At 33.5% G+C, this 20,067-nt stretch overlaps 2 protein-coding genes across 3 annotated transcripts in view; one reads left to right on the top strand and one right to left on the bottom strand.

Moving 5' to 3' along the window:
- Nucleotides 1-732: 732 nt before the first annotated feature.
- LOC111506320 (uncharacterized) lies at nucleotides 733-11,734 on the bottom strand. The gene is made up of 5 exons (XM_023161355.2): nucleotides 11,535-11,734; nucleotides 7,925-8,056; nucleotides 2,573-2,733; nucleotides 2,046-2,175; nucleotides 733-1,006 (listed from the first exon to the last, which is right to left on the bottom strand). The coding sequence occupies exons 1-5, from the start codon at nucleotides 11,601-11,603 to the stop codon at nucleotides 908-910; spliced, it is 591 nt and encodes a 196-aa protein (XP_023017123.2). The 5' UTR covers nucleotides 11,604-11,734; the 3' UTR covers nucleotides 733-907.
- Nucleotides 11,735-15,259: 3,525 nt separating this feature from the next.
- LOC111506319 (uncharacterized) overlaps nucleotides 15,260-20,067 on the top strand; it is a 38,144-nt gene continuing 33,336 nt past the window's right edge. The window contains exon 1 of one of the 2 annotated variants that reach the window (XM_074181019.1): nucleotides 15,260-15,689. In XM_074181019.1, the coding sequence (XP_074037120.1) occupies nucleotides 15,480-15,689 (210 nt within the window). In that variant the 5' untranslated portion in view covers nucleotides 15,260-15,479. The remainder of the gene's footprint in view (nucleotides 15,690-20,067) is intronic. The other variant, XM_023161354.2, reaches the window with a different exon arrangement.

Below are 20,067 nucleotides of genomic sequence, written 5' to 3'. Positions count from 1 at the left end.
AATCCATTCTTTTCCAAAAATTTATCTCTTCAAAAAGTATACCCTTCAAATTTAAACAAGATTCCTATAGCTTTCATCGATTACATGAGTAGATTTAACTCATTCCTGACATAAAGTCGTGATATTATGAATGAATTGATTATTTTATTTTGTAAAGTTAACCAGATTGGAGCTAAAGAGGCAATAAGAAAGGTGGCTTATTCCGAAACATCGATGTTCACCCTTGAGGATGACGAGTGTTTCATGTAAGTGAAATTTCCTTTTTTTCATATACTATATTGTGTTGCAATCCTGTGAATGAGTCTGATTCAATTCCATACCGAATTTTTGGAGTGGGTACAAGTTACAAACTGAATAGGAAAACGTGTTTTTTGTATAATTCAATGTTCATATAAAAGTAGTTGTTTCAAAAGTATTTTTCTTTTCCTGTAATTCAGTGTTTAGGTATATGAAAGTAGATGCTTTGAAAAGGCTTTATCTTCCAGTTTGAGTCTGAAAGTTACTTCTTTGCACAATCTACACATCACTTAAAGATCTCATTTTGAAATTAATTGTTTTTCCTTCATTTGAAAGTTTTTCACATTTTTCTGTCCCAAAAGTTAATCTGTCCTAAAATATACCCCTTTTAATTTAAATTTTAAGGTTGATTTTATAACTTTTGCTCAGCTTGATTTTGGATACGTTTTTTTTTAAATTTGATTTCCTTTTTTCCTAAATAAAATAGCATTCTTTTACACATTTTATTAACAAAAATAGCACTCATCTGATACAAGAGAAATAAATATAACATAAATATACATTCCCTTCGAGGAAGATGATCTTATAGGACAAACAGTATTTTTTCAATTTGGTTATTTTTTTATAGTGATTGTACTTTTGATGACGACAGTTGATTATCCTTATAACCTCATCTGACTATGTGTGAACCATACCTCAATTCAGTATTTAGTAAACGGTAATGAGGCTCCCAAAGGTATCTGATTTCGCTTCCTAAACTTCTGTCAATCTGTAATAAAAAACATTAGAGACAATAAACTCATAACAAATTAGATGAAACAAAAGTTTGAATAAATTTGAACTTGGTAGTTAAACATTACTTGCAAGTTGGAATATAGTACATGTGTACATGTGTGTACAGATTCACTATTAGTATTTTGTCCATCTAAGCAATGGAGTGCTCCAAAACATTATCATGCATAGTGCACGTGATCTCCCAGACAATGCTGCTTGTACAGAGTCGCACTAAGGAGCGAACGAAATTTTATTCATTTTTAATAATATGCGGCTGGATATAGGAACATTATTTGGTATGTAGGGACACGAATTAGTAGTTTCTTCAGCTGTATCAGTACTTGACATTAAAAAAAATTTAAACTTTAAAATACTTATACACCACAGGCGTTAAAACGTAACTGACCAGACACTAACAATGAATTACGCAAGCCGATTGCGGTTAAATCTGATTGGTCAGCGTAAGGAGGCTTGTTTATTTTACCCAATAGATTTTGATCACGCATCTATCTTTGGGCTAATTTTTTTGTTGGGTGGATATAGTTTGGATAAATTATTATATTGTTAATGAATAAATCAATTCTGTGTATTTATTTCTTGTGAATATTTTAATTGGAGTTGAATTACCTCTTTTTTCTTCAGAAGTTTCTCACAATTTTTGTTTAATATTGGGGAAGTACGAAGCCAACAAGCTTTTATACCACCTTCTAGGAATATTCCCTTTTGAATTGAGATATTGAAGACGTTTTTCCAGTAGTAGACAGTAAGTAAATACTGTTCGTCCTTTCTTAATCAGATATCAAAATGATCTATATCAAAATTTTGAATACATTATTTGAAAATTAATAACACAATAATACATCCGTGTACGTACATTCATATAACTGCTAATTAAGGTCTGGAATTTGTATAAAATGTATTGTAAAATTACCACTTCAACTGAAGAAGCTGTGTAGTGAAACACATCTTGAATAAAGTTCATATTGAGAAAATTTTATGATTATTAACATGGATAGTAACATAAAAATATTCACCTCAACATTGCATGAAAAGAATATTTCTTCTTTTTCGGGAAACCTAAATGAAGTGAAATTCGAATATAATAAAGTTTTGTGTTCCACTGGGCTCTTGAATTTCTTCCAGTCATTCATTATTTTCTTCTTGCTGCAAAAAAATAATAGGGTATGGTGACGTATATTTGGATGAAATTAGGGATTTTACAAAAAGTTATCGATGCATCAGACGAAATAAACGTTTATAATTGTACAGTTTTTGACTCATGTTAAGAATGATAGAATATAATTTTTTAACTGAAATTGTGCCACGGCATATATTATACTAATTTTCATCGATTGATCGATTTAGTCAGTATAATGAAGCAATTTCAAAAGTTTGAAAAAAACACCAAAATGGATCGATGTACGTAATGTACGTCTATGTTGACTGTAGATACCTAAAGATATATTAACTTTGTTTTGAAACAAGTTTTTATAAAATCATGTATTTTATTATGATCTCAAAAGTTAGCTGGGTATTTTCTTATATCAAAAATTGTACATACCCTTTTGAACGTTTTGTCAAACTAAGTTTATGACCAGAAAAGTCCAAATTTGGATTATCATGAGCCCAACAATCATCTACATGTACATTATAGGAACCGGAGCTATCTATTAAAAATATAATGATTGTCACTGGCTGTCCAATACCAACAAACGACGTCTCCTGCAAGAAATTGAAACCATTTCTGAAAAAGATGATGATAATTCGGGCTTCCTACTCTTAATGGGAAACTGGCAGAGAACCAAAAATATTTATTTGGGTATAACCCTGATAATAAATTTTCGAAAACAATTTTGTAAATGTAATGAAAATGATTTGGGTGAGGTATAATCTACGCTGAAAATATTGTAGGTATAAATATTTCAGTCCGTGAATCTAAAATCAAGTATCTGGAAACGCCTTGTGCAGTTATTCTATTACTGTGCAACATATCGTTGTCAAATAGATGCTGCAACTTATTGAACTTCTCGATGTAATTTCCTGGTAGTCTGGTAAGAATAGAATATAGTGAGTAACCTGGAGATTTGTAGTTCAAAACGTGACAACTTACTGTTATTTTCAGTGTTTTTTTTGCAATAGCTTGATAATAAAAAATTTTATCTTCGAGGTATAATATTCTTAAAAAATAGAACACATGATATTCTCCTTCTTCATGAGTTGTATTCAGTATATGAGTCTAATGTCCAATTGAAAGTTATGTAAACATTACATTACATAGTTATAAGAAAATACTTATAAATACTTATAGTTATAAGAAAATACTGTTTAACATACATATTTAGTGGACTCATATCATAAGTGACACAAAAATAACACTTAAGAACACAACTATTACAAGAATTCCTTGGTCTTAAACTGACTTTTATCGACAACTCTGGTGTGATTTATCAGTAGAATAATTTTCGCGGTGTTTATTATCCCCTCCATTACGATTCATCGTTACTTCCAGTATTCTCGATATTCGATAGCAGGCACCTTCAAGGTTACTTGTCCTGGAGACTGCTCGATTCTGACGTCACCAATTGGGAATATCGTTTAATGGATTATAAATAATTATTCTTTCTGTGAGAACGGACCACAATCTCCGTACTATTCACAGTAGGAGAAGGTGAAGTGGAGCCAGAGAAATCGATTGAAAAAAATTTCAGCGCACCGTCCATGGTGCAATGGGAAACATCCCTCGCATCGAAACGAAGACTGGCCTGAAGAACGCTACGACATGGCTCCAACAGACGATTCTTCAATCCATGGAGCGAAGAACACTGGACGGCCTAGCCACGCGCTCACTCTACAGGATCAGATAACACCGGAATCATAAAACACCTGAAGAGAAGATACCAACGTACACTTGCTCTAATGGACAAGAGGTGCATGTACATAACCAGCATACTCCTGTGGCAAGAGCTGCAAGCACTTCGAGACCGACAATGGATAACCAGTTTGGTAGAACTAAACACCGATCAGGAGGAAACTGAAGCATCTGCTGACAATTTCGAAAGATAATGTAAAGAGAATGATCTCCTAATTCCTGCTGAGCTGGAACATATCCAGCATCAAGTCGAACAGAGGCTCAACTCCAGTGGGAAGGGGTTGGGTGATCAGAACGGGTAATGTTTTGACTGTTACGGTTGAATGCGTTAGACTTCAATTTTTTTGTCAAATTTTTCATCAACACTATGGTTTGGTACAAGCATACATCTTTTCATTAGAACTTTATAGATATTCGTGGCTTTAAATTACGATCGCTTTCCCATCTGGTTTCACTGGGGGCAAAATAAGGAGTAGATTTGACAATAATTTTGACCAGTTGCTGTTGCCAGGCAAAGAATTAGTACCAGTTTTTCTAGTATACTATTTCTGATTTTTTGAAAATAACCTACACAGTTATTGACTGATCATTTTTTGTGTTGTTTTGATATATCACCTGAATATAAGCGAAATGACCTTCTACGAGTGAAATTTTGTTCCTGATCGAAATTCTGTTTTAGGGGACCAATGTCTGGTGAACACATTAACGAGTAACGCTTGTGCCAGTCTCTTGATTTGGAATAGGAATAATCTCAGGTAATTCGGGAGATATAGTCACCTTCAAGTATTTGTTACCATTGCTCGTCTAGTATATCTTCTGCGACTCTGTCAAGAAGGGTTCTGGAAAAATATTCTTTACATTATTCCTCAACGTCAAGGCGACAATTGACTATGTAGCAACTCGAACTCGTGGCATAGCCATTTCGATGCGAAACTCTCATCTTGTTTGATTCCTGCTTTTCTTCCAGCACATCTTGAACTTTTGCTCTTGGTAATACCAAAGCACTATCGATTTTTCGTCCGGATTCTTACACTTGCGATAAAATTAAATAGGCATGGGGAATCCGACTCAGCCCACTTCCAGCAGGCCGATCTCCATTGGAACATGTTCTAGATATACCTAGTTTTTATTTTGTTGAGGGTATTATATAGAAGTCATATTACTGAAATCGTTCTAACTAATCCTCCGACTTTTGAAGTTTATGATTCACCAAAGAGCATTATATTAGGTAGGTGAAGACGAGATGGTGATATTTAATTATGACTAGGAGTCCCCTTCCTGATAATAACAGTTTTGCTAGGTTCAACCCAAAACTTTGTGGGTGTTGTTTCCTCTTAATCGGTGATTGTGTTGGCCAGTGATTGCACAGTCTGTGAACATTTTCTACTGCCGATCCAGTTCTTCACTGCATCGATCATTGGTGAGTTATAGCTATTTGAAAGACTCTCCAAGAATGTTGAATATTTTTCCTTTTTCCTATTAAGATTAGGTTATCCAGAGAGACAAGGTACATTTTGAATGGAAAACCTCTCGCTAGTAATCTCTAATCAAGGTGTTTTCAATCCGATATCAATTAATTCGGCTGTCTATAGTTTAGAAACGGATTGACTGTTCTTTCTTCATACTCGTTACTGTTAGAAATGTCGATTTTTCAATAACACCTATGTTGCATGTTGTCAATCATGCCAATTAATTACTTGTTCTTTTCGGAAATAGGGCCTTATTGAAGTTTTTCTGCTTGGATTAATATCCTCGGTATTTATTGGATACTGAACTAACTTTTTCGCTTCGAAAATCCATATTCAACTATATGAAATAGACGATATACATAATTTCAGTGAAATTATTTTACCATTCCCCTCTTCTTCAGCTAGTTTCACGATTATATGGAGATCTGCTAGAATTCTGTTTGACAAACAGAATTCTAGCAGAATTCTTTCTTGATGTTTCAAATTAATTCATTTTGTTCCATGTCACAGTTAAGGAAGCAGTTATACATAATTTCAGCTTCCAATTGAGGATGCTCGTTATATTATGGGTTCTGTTTGTCCCGTAACCTAATATCAAGTTCTGCGGGACTGACTCAACAGATTTGATGTGTTGGAATTGACCAATACTCGATGAAAATTCATAATGTATTTAGGTAATACTTCATTGTGAGATTTACACTAAACACAACTGAACGCCTTTTGGCAGTATTTTCTTGATCTCGATTGCGAATCTAATAAGCACGAGTAGTAGAATCCTTTGTTTTTGAATTTTTTCATTACAGAAAATGTGTAATTGAGTTATAACATTTTTGGATGATCTGTCATGTTATAAGAGAATACTCATTCCGACGTTCAAGAATAAATCGATGGCCACTTAGTAAATTTCTCAATGTTACCGATCTACAAAAACTTAGCTCTATCAGGCTAGCAAGGCGAATCCAGCAAAATTGCAAAAAAATACATCAATTTGTAGCTAATTAGTTGCCAAAACAACGATTTTGTTGTTCGTGCCGATACCTAGAAATCGCAAATAATGCTATCGTGATATCAAGATAGCAAGGTAACTCAATAAATTATATACTTTCCCTTTGATCTTTACAGAATATTTAGTTGCTAAAGCTTGGATATAGCGAAACATTTTTAAAAATATTTTTTTTTATTTTTCATGATCTTGCTATCTTGAAACTGCTTTTTCCTGGAATTAAAGATGTTCTAAATTTGTTGCTCATCAAAAGCAAACTTGAATACACCTTGAGTAACAGCAACAAAATAGTTGAAACTGATCGACCGATTTTCAAATTTTTTTTTCCACGTTCTTGCTATCTTGAAACTGGTTTTTCTCAGAATAAGAAGTGTTTTAAATTTGTTGCTCACCAGGAGTATACTCAAATACACCTTGAGTATCAGCAACAAAGATTTGAAACCGATCGGCCGATTTCAATTTTTTTTTCAGTTTCCTCATATTTTTCTTTGGAATGAAAAGTATTTTAAATTTATTGCTCATCAGGAGGGTACTCAAATACACCTTCTGTATCAGCGACAAAATAGTTGAAACCGATCGGCCAATTTTTAATTCTTTTTTTCATTTTCATCGTTCTCTCAAATACACCTTGAGTATCAGCAACAAAATAGTTGAAACCGATCGACCAATTTTGATTTTTTTTTCATTTTCCTCATTCTTGCTACCTTGAAACTGCTTTTCTTTGGAATGAAAAGTGTTTCAAATTTGTTGCTCGTCAGGAGGGTACTCAAATACACCTTGAATATCAGCAACATAATAGTTGAAACCGATCGGCCAATTTTTAATTCTTTTTTTCATTTTCCTCGTTCTTGCTATCTTGAAAATGGTTTTCCTTAGAATGAAAAGTGTTTCAAAATTGTTGCTCACCAGGAGTATACTCAAATACACCTTGAGTATCAGCAACACTATCCAGTTTTACCAGTTTCGAAATAGCAAGAACGAGGAAAATAAAAAAAATTAAATCGACCGATCGGTTACAACTATTCTGTTGCTGATACTCAAGGTGTATTTGAGTATACTCCTGGTGAGCAACATATTTGAAACACTTTTTATTCTAAGGAAAGCCAGTTTCAAAATAGTAAGAACGAGGAAAATTTAAAAAAAAATAAAAATCGACCGACAGGTTTCAACTACTTTGTTGCTGATACTCAAGGTGTATTTGAGTATACTCCCGGTGAGCAACAAATTTGAAACACTTTTTATTCTAATGAAAACCAGTTTCAAGATAGCAAAAACGTGGAAAATAAAAAAAAAAATTAAAATCGGCCGATCGGTTTCAACTATTTTGTTGCTGTTACTCAAGGTGTATTTAAGTTTACTCTTGGTGAGCAACACATTTAGAACATCTTTAATTCCAGGAAAAAACAGTTTCAAGATAGCAAGATCATAAAAATTGCTAGTCACAGAAGTTTCAAGGTGGCCTTGAATTCATGGCGTAAAATAAACGTATCGAAGATACATATATAGTAAGTCCACGTTTGCAATGGAAATTATTCAGTTTTGCATGGCAAACTAATTAATCTTTTTACTTACTTGTATATTTGGGTAATTTCCTTTGAATATCTGCATATATATCATTGCTCCTTCATATGTGTTTGAAAAATTGATATATTTTAATCTGGATGAGGGCCCAATTTTAAATGAGCGGTGACTGGAGACCATATACTGTAAATGACTTGATATGTGATTTGAATGGAAAGTGACAAAAATATGTTACGTTGAAAATCAATGTGAAAAAATCACTTTCATGTAGATTACAGAAAAGTTGCTTCGACTTAGGAAAAATCATTCGCAATACTCTTTTGAGATAATTAATTTTTCTATTTATTCAATTATCAACGTGCTTTTAACGGCTCAACTTCAAGTTATATATTTTCACTCAGTGGCATACTCAAGGGAGTAGTAGCCCTATTACAACATTTCCCCAAAAAAATTCTGGAGTCAGGATAGATTAAGATGTGATCTGAGAACATGCTTGGTAGAAACTCGTGCTAGGTACAGCAAGCGCCAAACGTGATGGCGAGCCCGTCAATTTAACCCCCACTACAGCTCTTGCAAGACATATAAATGTTCTGCACAGAAGCGTATCATTACTTGTCCTCCAACGCTGTTAGCGTTTGGCATTGTCTGAATAATTTGTGTTGTTTCTGAAAAAGTGTTATCGCCTAACAAAAAACTAGTCATCAAGAATCATTGTTAAATGTTAGTCGGGTACGTTATCAAATATGAAAAATAAAACATCTCTGGCTACAGGTAACATTGAATAAATTTTAAAAATAACTATTTACGTTAAAGAAGAAGCGCAATTAATTTTCTGCATATAACGGAGAAGTAAAATTTTCCACCTCAAAAAAAAAGCGGCCTAGAAGAGCACCAGTAACTGATATTCCCGAGTACGAGTATTCACAGATTAGACGGATTATTTACGACTTTCATAAGACGAAAGATTGTCGTATTACGGTAAAAAAGTTCATAGTGGACATATATATATTCCAAGAACTGGACTGATGAATCAACCAATGGATTATTTAAAAATATTGGGAAGGAACCAAGACTCATTATTGTCCATGCAGGAAATGACATGCAGGGCCGTCGCCATGGGAAGGGACGGGAAAGAACCAGGAGAAGGTTGGAATTTCCCAACATGCATAACTTGGAGATCCATAATTTGAAATTCTGAGTTGTTTCAAAACTTCAAAAAAGTTCAATTAACATATTATAGTAGTAACTAATCCCTTGGCTTCCATTTTTTAGAAAGTTGGGAAATTTTTCTGGTGGAGTTGGGAAAATTTGGATTTCCTCCCCCCTGGTATTTCTTTTCGCTACGGCCCTGATGACATGCACTTTATACCTAATTGTCGGCTAATATTTGAAGCAGGCACAACATCAGGAGATTATCATTCAGAAATGAATTCTGAAAATTATGTTAAATGATTACAAGAAAAGGTAATCCCAAATTTACATGTGAATTCGGTAGTCGTGACCGACCGGTAGGCTGACATGGTGAAGTGGCTGCACGAAAAAAGTATTACGTTCACTCCTAACATGCTCAAACCCAAATTATACAAGTTGATCAAGGTAATGAAAAGCATCATGTTAGATATAAATTTGATGAGGTTCTGCTTGAACACGGACATAACGTTTTGCGACTTCCACCCTACCATCCGGATTTGAATCCCATTAAACTCATTTGGGCTACTATCAAAAACAACAAAAAAAATGTAACTTATTTCAAGTTGGAAGTTGTGAGGAATCTGGAGCACGAGTTTGATCAAATCATTTCTGAGAAATGGCAAAAGCGTTACCGACATGTAGTAGATATAGAGCGGAAATATTGGGAAAATGAAACATTCACAGACGTTCAGAGGTAAATCTAGCGATTATGAATTTGAAATACGATAGCAGCACAAGCAGCAATGAATATGGAGAAAATTTGTACTCAGATAGTGACTGATTAAAGTTTATTTTTGGATAAGTGTATCATTATATAACATTTTAATAAAGTGTACCATTTACACTTACTACCTATAATACTAAATGAAATATGAAAAGAAATTACAAAGAAGTCATGTTCCATTTGCTACCCTAATTAAAACTAATTTAAGATAGGACAACGGCCGGCGAGGGGCTTATCGTAATCCAACAGTAATTCATTTGGGAGATTCTGTATCGGCGCGATCACTCGCCATCACATTAAGTGCTTGCTGTATACAATAGACTGGTGAAGAATTGAAGGGAAAACGAATATATACAGCCGTGTTAAGGGATCAGTAAAACAAACAATCTTTGGAGTTTTCAAAAACAGCTCCGATTTATTGATGATTTTTTATAATAATTTTTTTTTGTTTTTAATCAGACACCTCTTGAAGCGGAGTCAGAATTTTAAATTTAAAAAAAAAGCATGATATTCATATAAGAAAGGCATTATTGCGAGGTTTTTTTGAAAAAATACTTCTTTTATTGATTAATATAATAAAAGTACATTAGATATGCACATAATAAGTATGGTACCAACGTAAAAGTTCGTTTGTAATGGATATGATACTCATGGATTTGAAGCGTCAGAGAAAAATCATAGATATATAAGTTATACCAACTTCAATAGATTATTTATATGCCTTGATATGCCTTGAAAAAAAAATCAGTTCCATTCTCTTCGGTTTTGAGATAGTTATTTCTTTGTTAACCCCATTCTTCTGAAGGTTATTATTATTTTTCAATTTTGGAACTTGAAAGTGCAGTCTTTTAATATGATAGGTTTTTTTGACTCCATCCAATATTGCGTAAGGCATCGGTTACCTAGCTGAATCTGAAAGTAAGGCCCAAGTAGGTCACCGAATCTTGCAATGGTAGTTCATCTAGGAGGCTAAAGTACAGATTGTTAATTATATGAAGACGGTGGTGGTATTCGAGTGTTTGAAGAGAATGGTTTGGGCTTTGTCGAGATTGAGTTTGATTCGCCACTTGATGAAAAGAACTGTATAACTGTTTCGAAAAATAGAAATCAGCTCAAAACAATTACAGGGCCCCCACTTTACATTTAGAGAACACCCGAACAAATCATGATAATATATTGGGCAAGATTATGTCGTCGGATCAGGCAAATGTATTACTCCTTATGAGGCTAAATATTGAGTTAGGAATTGACAATCTCGACCACGTGGTACATAAACACGGAGTCAAAGATAGATAAAGATAATTTAAGTTTTTTTAGATCCTCGCTACACAGGAGTTTTTACGAAAGGTACATTTTGCAACAGGGTTTGTCTCTAATTAATTTATAATTACTTGAACCTCTGTTTCTGGAGAAGAGTGTACTTAAGAGGAGTAGCAACTCGACGTGAAGATCAGAATATGATATGAATCTTAATGGGAATCTCCTGAAAACAGGGAGACCATGGACTTTTTAGTAGTGCATGTCAACCATTTAATATTTTAGCGTTAGTAAAATTATTCGTGGTGGAATCACTGCTAATTGACACCTCTGACTTTCACTGATATAACAACACTATCACTGTCAGCGACGAAAAAGTTGTATTTCAGTTTATTAATCTGAAAAAATGAAAAACCTGGCTTTTACACATAATATTAATTTTTCCACAAATTTGCAAGTATACTTCAGATTTATTGGACGGTTACTTACTGAATTAACATCAACACACACTAACACACATTCAAGAAACAAATACCATAAAAAACACCTTTCCATCATCGAAGAGTGATTAGATAATCAAGTTAAGATGTTTATTTATATCGCTGTATCCTGCCTACTCTTCGAGAAGATAGGAAGTACGCGTTTCCAACATTTTACAGACAATTAAAACATTACGAAATTACTATTGAGTGTTTTCACTTTTTTTGTCTGGGTCATCTACCAATGACACACATCTTTGAGCACGCGGAAGAGTAAATTCACGTAGATATTCGAAGAGTTTATATTTGACAATGTCGTCACAACCGTTACATTATGATACAAAAACAAAATAAAAGTGTTACCTATAAGAAACCTATCAATACGGGAGAGGAAAGGATTGTATTCATTGTGATTGTATCTAAATGATGTTGAAATGATTCAAAAATTCCAACAACAAAGTTTCTCTTGCGATGCCTCAATTGATCAATTTCACAGGTCTGCGATGAAAAAATTGTAGGATATTTAACTAGATATTTAACAGTATTTTGTGTGCAGATTACGGAAAAAATAGTAAAAAAATTCTATCACTTATAGATAAGTCACAAATTTCACCTGAAATTTTCTTATTAAATGGGTTTTTAGGTTCGGTATGGGTTCGATGTATCTGTATTATGTAGCCTATATAAGCGGTAAATTGAGTCTGAATTATGTCTAGACTTAAAGAAAGACATATGTTAGCCTCCGGTGTTTCATTTTCATGGTACCTACCGATTTAGAGAAAGGGAATTTGTCCCTTTTTACCAATAGGGTGACCTAGTTTTCTGTAACAATGTACCCGGCGCCATGGAAATGTTCAACATAACGTATGCACCAGAGAAATGGAGACTTTTCATCGATTCATCAAAAAGAAGTTTGAAAGCTGTACTTCTTCACAATGGGAATCAATATGCTTCTGTGCCTGTTGGACGTTGGACATTCAGTCCATTTGAAAGAATGCTATGCAAATCTTGAATTATTTGTTCTTAATAAGCTCAGCTACTCTGATCATAAGTGGATCATTTGTGGAGACTCGAAAGTTATTTCAATGTTACTAGGTCAACAAAGTGGTTACACTAAGTTTCCATGTTTCCTATGTGAATGGGATAGCCGTGACAGGAAACAACACTATGTCAAGTAGGTGTGGCCAATAAGAAAGTGTCTTATTCCTGGAGTTAAAAATGTTGAAAAACAAATTTTAGTGGATCCTAAAAAAATCTTACTTCCACCACTCCATATCAAATTGGGGCAAATGAAACAAAATGTGAAAGCATTAGACAAAGAAGGAGATTGTTTCAAGAACGATTCCATCAAGACATAAAAGAAATGGAACGCAGATAGCAAGGTCGGTGGAATGTTAACATGATGGCAGACTACTGTTGGATTTAAAAAGGGAAAATTCACAAGAACGCAGCCGAAAAAGTACCAAAAGAAGCATTGACGAAAAAAGAAAACGTTTTTACAAAGACTTATAATCACTTTGCAAACACTTGTGTATCACTATTATGCTTACTTTAGCTATGTAGCATTTTTTTTTTGCTTTCACTTCATGTTACAATAATAAAAATAAATTCACAATTCCTCGTTTTTTTGTACTTTTTCAATTATTTTATCCTTATTTTGTAGGTAAAGCATACGTGATAGATAAAAACAAATGTCATTTTCGAAATCAGCGCAAAAAACTACATAAAGATAAGTGAACGAAATCAAAACAATTTTTTAAAAAGTTTTTTTTGCAGACTTGTGTTTTTTGTCGTCGATTATAGTGAAAAAGTGAAAAAATGTCAGGAATGAATAATGGAAGTAGATATACCTATTTACAACAAAATGTATTCATGATAAATGACAGCCACTTATAAAATATCATCAAGTTAAATGGTCATTCCTCAATATCGAGATAATACTTTAGTCTAGTGATGAAATTTTTTTTAGCTGGGCTGATTTTTTTCACGCCCTCAAATCATAAGGTCTATTGAAATAATTCTGAGATTTCAAATGACCCAAGAGGAAATAACTAATTGGGAATAAATCTAGCGGTCTTATTGGCCATTTTATTTTTCCCGTGAACCACTTCAGAGTTCAGGAAATATTTGATATTGATATTCCATAGTTAAACATGTCAAATCTGAACACCTTACGAAAACAAAATTATGCGATTGAATGATTGAAAAGAATGTTCTCAAAGTATTAATTATCACTCAATCTGCTCGGCAGTTCAGTATTGTTCACCATCAAAAGTTGGAGGGAGGTTTCAATTATTGCGGAATCAGTGAGTCTCACTATTATTTTTATTTCATGAATCGTGTGGTGTTTGAGACCTTTCAGTTATTTCTACGACATTGCTATATCTCTTCATTTTCATATAAATTTTCATTCATGAAGTGTATTTTGATAAATTTTTCTGAAATGGCCTAGTGTGCAAATCCTGAACCAATTTCGAAATGTATATGTGTATTCTCTACAATTCATTTAATATAAGTAGCTTTCACATTTATGAACGAATCATTACTTCCCATATCTAAGTTTTTACTGGCAAGAAATGATTTCCAAGAAAAATCAAGAAGTCACATAAGAAAGGACACATAAGAAGATAAAGAATTCAGAAGTACCTATTGCCTTTTTTGTCATCCGTCATTCACTTTATTTGAAATAAAAAACTGACTCAATCCTTCACTAAATGCAGTGGAGTCTGAATTTTAGGAATCACGAGTATTTAGACACTGTTCCTAATAAACCCAAATTGGAAGGTATTTTTCACTTTCCCTTTAATATATTTATTACATTCTGCGTGGGTTACGAAATGTTCTCGTCGCCATTTATGCTTCCATAGAGCTTAGAAAAGATATTCCAAATTGCAACACCATTATTAATTTATCAATAGATCCATACCTCATCGTAAAACTCGGTTCCAAACTTGTGCGAAGCAGTCTCCCGCAAAACTGTTTACAAAAAGTGGCTAGTATTTATATCTTCGTATACAGGAGTGAAAAGTCTATATCTACTATCATTTATTAGCCTAATATATGACAATGCTTTCGACTACGATTCAATTTTTCAGCTCTTATACCTTATACATATCTCCAATACCTAGATAAGGGATTCTCTGGATGTTGGATTGAGCGTAGAGGGCATATGAAATGGGGGACCTTGATAGCCATTCTATATGCCCTCTATTATGCTTGGTGCCCCTCTCCCGAAGTGAAGGAACAGATTCTTTCAACTGAACCAGCAAACTTTGAAGAACTAGGACAACGAATCACATATGTGTGGTTACTATAACATTAGACATTCTGATAAACATGAAGGCGGAATTTCTAGTAGAGTTTATCAGTGTCAAAAGGTTGATAGTAGTCATTTTGAACACCTTATCAAATAAAATAAAACTTTGTTTCATGAATAGCATTTATTATTAATCTTTTTTATTAATCGAAAACGGGTGACCGTAGTGACCTCTAGCTTATGCAAAAACGTTTGTTCATTCAAGGACTTTAAAATGAGCTACATATTGATATATAGTGTTTCATTTGAGATTTTTGGGTGCAGCCCCCTTGGTGCCGCCCCTTCAAGCCTCTGCAAGGATGAATAACTTGTAGATGCGTAAAGAAGTATATTTCTTTGTACATATGTATTAGCTTGGGTACTCGGTATATATCAGTTTAAATTTTATATTGTATCACCTGCGTACGGCACTGACATGTAGAATTTGTTTAGTAGATAAAAATTCTAGGACGCATAATCATGTGCATGAAATCAGTGAAAAGTATTTGGAATAGCTATATTAGCTCGCACAAGTTTCTCAACTTCTGAGAGCTGCCGTTTGTATAGGGCGACAGCTGATTAACGAAAAAACAGATTTTAAACAGATTTTGAACAGATTTTAAACAGTGTCACATTTATCGTATCTGCACATATCGAAATATGGATAAATCCAATTACCATGATGACATATTGAAGGATGTAACTGATGAAGAATTGGAAGATTTGAAAAATAAGTACAAACATCAGAGTATGATACCGATGGCAAGTAATGCTCTGCATAACGCAAAAAAACTGAGAGAGAAAGGATGCTGCGGAATGACAGTTTTGTCCCCAGGAAAAGGAGATGGAACTGTTTTCATATCGTTAGAGGTGAGTATAAGAAAACAAAAATTGGATAAAGATAGCTCATGTTCACGTTATGGTAATTTATACATTTCAAAAATTATAACAATGCAGTAAAAACTTGAAAAAATAATGAATGATTGATCTATATTAATGTTTTCTTTCTTAAAGTTAATCTTTTTATGTACTATAATCTCCACAAAAATACTTCAGAACAGTATTATTCTAATCTATGTATCTATGTTTTAACGTTCTTAAGGCTGTTTGGTGAATCTAACTTATGAAGTTGAAAGTCTCTAGCGCAGAAGTTCTCAAACTTTTTGTGACAAAACCTACTTAGAAAGCGAAATGCTTGACGGAACCCTACAATAAAACAATAGTTTTCAAAAGTGTATTTTTTATTACTGAGCATAATGAAAGGACAATGTAACAGTTACTTATTAATTACTTACATGACAAGTAAACTAATAGAAGACATTAAAAAAAATCCAACTAATAGGAGGTATCAAATTGTTTTTTATTTTTCATCAATTTATTAGGTTTGATAGAAGACAGTTGAAGTCTCATATCAGGTTCGGTGTTCAATCTATTGCGGTATTTTGTTTTCGTGGCTGCATAAGTTGAGAATCCTTTTTCGCCCAAATATGTTGTTGGAAACGGGAGAAGAATACTCAGAGCCATTTTGGCAAGCATTGGATATTCATCACGGATTATGCACCAAAAATATTTAAGAGGCGCCGTTTTGAACAGGGACTCCATACTTGTGTCTGATTATATTTCTAAAAGAGATTCATATATCTCACTACACTACTATTTATTTCATCAGTAGGTAATAGTTTTTCTCACAACGTTTCTCAACAACTCAATTATTTCATTTTGCGGTACATTTTTCAAAATGATTTTCCAGTACTTCGTCTCCACTGTACATGTTTCCTCCTCTGTACTCTTTCCCTCTCAATGCTGTCATGTGTCGCACACAACAATTATGATGATATTATTGATGCTAGCTTCTCCCTATTTTCTAGAACCAGTTGTTTCTCTAAAGAATGAATCAGTTCAGATATTGTAGAAGACCGTTCAGAAAATATATTTTGGAATTAAATCGCTCTGATTTTTGGGTACCTCTACCTTTCTGAATCTTCATGATTTTTTGCACTTTCACGAATATCTTATGATGCACTGTTTGGAACCTTTGGTGTTTAAATCTGTTTAAAATCTGTTTTTCCGTTAACCAGCTGTCGCACCCCTACGAACGACAACCCTCAGAAGTCGAAACTTGTGCGAGCTAAGGATTAACGAGGTCTTACCTTTTAACGTGTGATTCCTAACACGGTAGTAATGAATATTACTGGAGTTTTTTTCCAACACCAAATCGTTATTTTTAACACCTCGACACGTTTTTCGATCACCAAGTGATCATCTTCAAAGAGGAAGAGTAAAACTGAAGATTAAAAGTTTTAATCTTCCTCTTTGAAGATGATCACTTGGTGATCACTCATATATTGAATAAACCACTCTCTAATAAATGGCCTAGATGTTGATTTGGAGTCGAGTTTGAAATTGTACATATCATTGGGAATCCAAGGATTATGCTACAAATCATATTTTCTTTCATCTGGAATCGTTTGCTTTTCCAAAAAAAAAAACCTAAATCATTATCATTTATACTCTTGGGAGAAGTCATTGTCGAAGTGCCACTAGTCCGAGCTTCTGGTTCTTCATGAATAACTTTCGCATTTTTTGCGGTGGTGAAGTCATTCCCCTGTTTTCTTTTTCGAAAAAATTTCGAATATACATTGCCAAAGCTACGATTAGAAAGAGAAACAATGGAATACAACAAGAACTGAGAATAAAACTTACAAGCTAATTAAAATTACAGTAACCTGTGTACCAGATTTTTTGAGAAAAGAAATATTGCACACTCACGTAGAACTAGAACAATAACAATACTGAAACTTGTCGATACCACTTTGAAGCATGAAACAATGCTTCCTTCAACGGTGGCGTCGCCGAGGAAGGGGATGAGGTATTGGGTCCTGTCAACGATAGGGCGGTGGCTATAACCCATAACCATTCCGAGAATCACTTTGTTTTTGTTACGACCGATGTTATGGCTGTAACCATACTGAGAATTATTTTGTTAAAATTCCGGTAATTGTGAATTTTTTTACAGTGCAGTTATATATTCTACATTTTCGATACATGCATAAATAGATGTATGTTGCCAGGTTCGGGGGGCGGCACGACTCCCCTTGCCTCAATCTACTGATGGGCACTTCAGTAAGATTGACATCTGATCTTCTTTGGTCAAAAGTCAGCCTCTAGGTGCTTTTATAGTATTGCTTTATCTTGACTTTCCTAACTGAATTTTTGCATGGAGTCCCCAAAAACTAACCGGAGACTATTGTTTCAATAATAATAATAATCATAATAATAGCCTTTATTACCCAACAGTTAAAAACCATTTACAGGATCAACAGAGTATGTTAAAAAAAGTAATATCGATCCTTATGATTACAAAGTTACAATTAGAGAAAATTAAAGAATATTATAATATAATAAAATAAAGTAAAAAAAAACTATACCAGAAAATTACAAATTCTCCATAAAATACTGAGATGCAGTGTCAACAAAATATTCTAGGGAGTCGAAATTGATATCACACAAATTTGAAATTAAATTGAAATTATTGCCAATGCTAAAGATGGGTGACTTGAGATTCAAATTAGTTCTGGTCAGTCGGCTGTAAAAAGTTTTTGTACCTCTAGTTCTAAATTGAGGCACACAGAAATTTATAAAAGATAACACCTCCATAGCATCCACATTGATGTGCAGTAATTTATACAGAAAAATTATTCCAGCTAGTTTTCTGCGTAATTCAAGACTTTCAATATTGAATGTTATGGTAAGAGATTCATATGGAATACCTCTATCAGGATAGATACCATAAGGTTTGAAGTAAATAAACTTTAAGAAACGACGTTAATTTTTTCAATGAATTTATTATAGCAATTGTAGAATGGAGACCATATAACAGAGCCATATTCTAATTTTGACCTTACGTAGGCTACATAAAGAGTCAATAGAGCAGATATGTTTGAAAAAGATCTACAACACTAAAAAAATCGCCCGATCCTTATCAAGTTCGCCCGATATGATACCAAACATACCATCTATAGCAACAAGAAAAAACTACGAGACAAAGGCATTGTTATTCGAGAGGACCTTACAAAAAGCTAAAACGAGAGATGGAATGATGTGGACCACCAATGGAAATATCTTCATAAAGTTTGGAGACATCGTCGCTAAAATTAGAAATGAAGAAGACATAACAAAAAATATTCAAACATTTTATAGTTATCATGAGCAAATGTTTTCATATATAATTTAAGGAATGCATATATTTCAATTTCTTTGTTATCAGTCAGTACCAGCAAAAAATGATCGACTGTTTGTATACATATTTCTTTTTCTGTTTTTTTTTGTTTTTGTCTTATCTATAAACACGTTCGTATCTTCATTATTTCTTTCATTTACTGAATCAAATTACTTTTTTTTACTCCACCCATTTTTGTTAACTCAGTTTTTAATCACATTAATTTTAAAACAAGCCGAATATCGATATAAAAATCGGACACTTGAATATAAAATAGCTGCTGCCATCATTTACCGAATTTGATTTTGACATTTTATGTATTAGCGAAACCTGGCTCCACGGGGAAATAGATGGTAGCTTATTGATAGTAGACAGATATAAACTGTACAGGAAAGATCGTGGGTAGCGTGCAGGTGGATTATGTACTTATATATGCACAGAGTAAGTTATGTACATCACTCATACAAGTCGATGACAATATTGAAGAACAATGGATGAATTTGAAAGTAAAAAAAGAAAATGTTGCCGTTGGAGTGGTTTACCATCACAGGATGTTTCTTATTTTTTAAATGAATTTGAAGATATGTTAAGTGTTATTTCTTTATCTGTATCACATGTTATATGTACAGGTGACTTCAATATCAATTTGCTCAACTCGACAAATTCGTACGTTACCAATTTTTTATCTATCTTGGAAACACTCCATCTATCCCAAATAATTGACTTGCCGACGAGAATAACAAAATCAACTTCAACCTTGATTGACTTGATGATTGTACAAGATAAAGATAGAGTTATAGAAAAGGAGGTCGTGAATGTACACTTTTCCGATCACCAATTAGTATTTTGTGAATATCGTCTGTAGAAGCAACACAGAGAATCTAGGATGGCTACGAGTAGCGCTTTGAACAAAATGAATTTGGTGAATTTTGATTTTGATCTTAATAAAATTCCATTATTTTTCGTCTATGAGAAAGAAGATATTGACGATAAACTACATATACTTGTGGATAGTATTGAGAACCTTTT

This window comes from Leptinotarsa decemlineata, unplaced genomic scaffold, assembly GCF_025532065.1.
Source record: "Leptinotarsa decemlineata unplaced genomic scaffold, Ldec_3_MD MMD2_tig00026307_RagTag_RagTag, whole genome shotgun sequence".
NCBI classification, from domain to species: Eukaryota; Metazoa; Arthropoda; class Insecta; order Coleoptera; family Chrysomelidae; genus Leptinotarsa; species Leptinotarsa decemlineata.
The sequence above is the reverse complement of the archived record's forward strand: the minus strand, read 5'-3'. Positions and strand labels throughout refer to the sequence as shown.

Coding starts and splice junctions, on each gene's coding strand:
- LOC111506320 (XM_023161355.2), bottom strand. CDS start 11,603: ATGATGGAAAGGTGTTTTTTATGGTATTTGTTTCTTGAATGTGTGTTA. Junction 2,176..2,572: donor TTGACAAAACGTTCAAAAGG/GTATGTACAATT, acceptor ATTTTTTTGCAG/CAAGAAGAAAATAATGAATG. Junction 1,007..2,045: donor TCTTTTCATGCAATGTTGAG/GTGAATATTTTT, acceptor TTTTTATTACAG/ATTGACAGAAGTTTAGGAAG.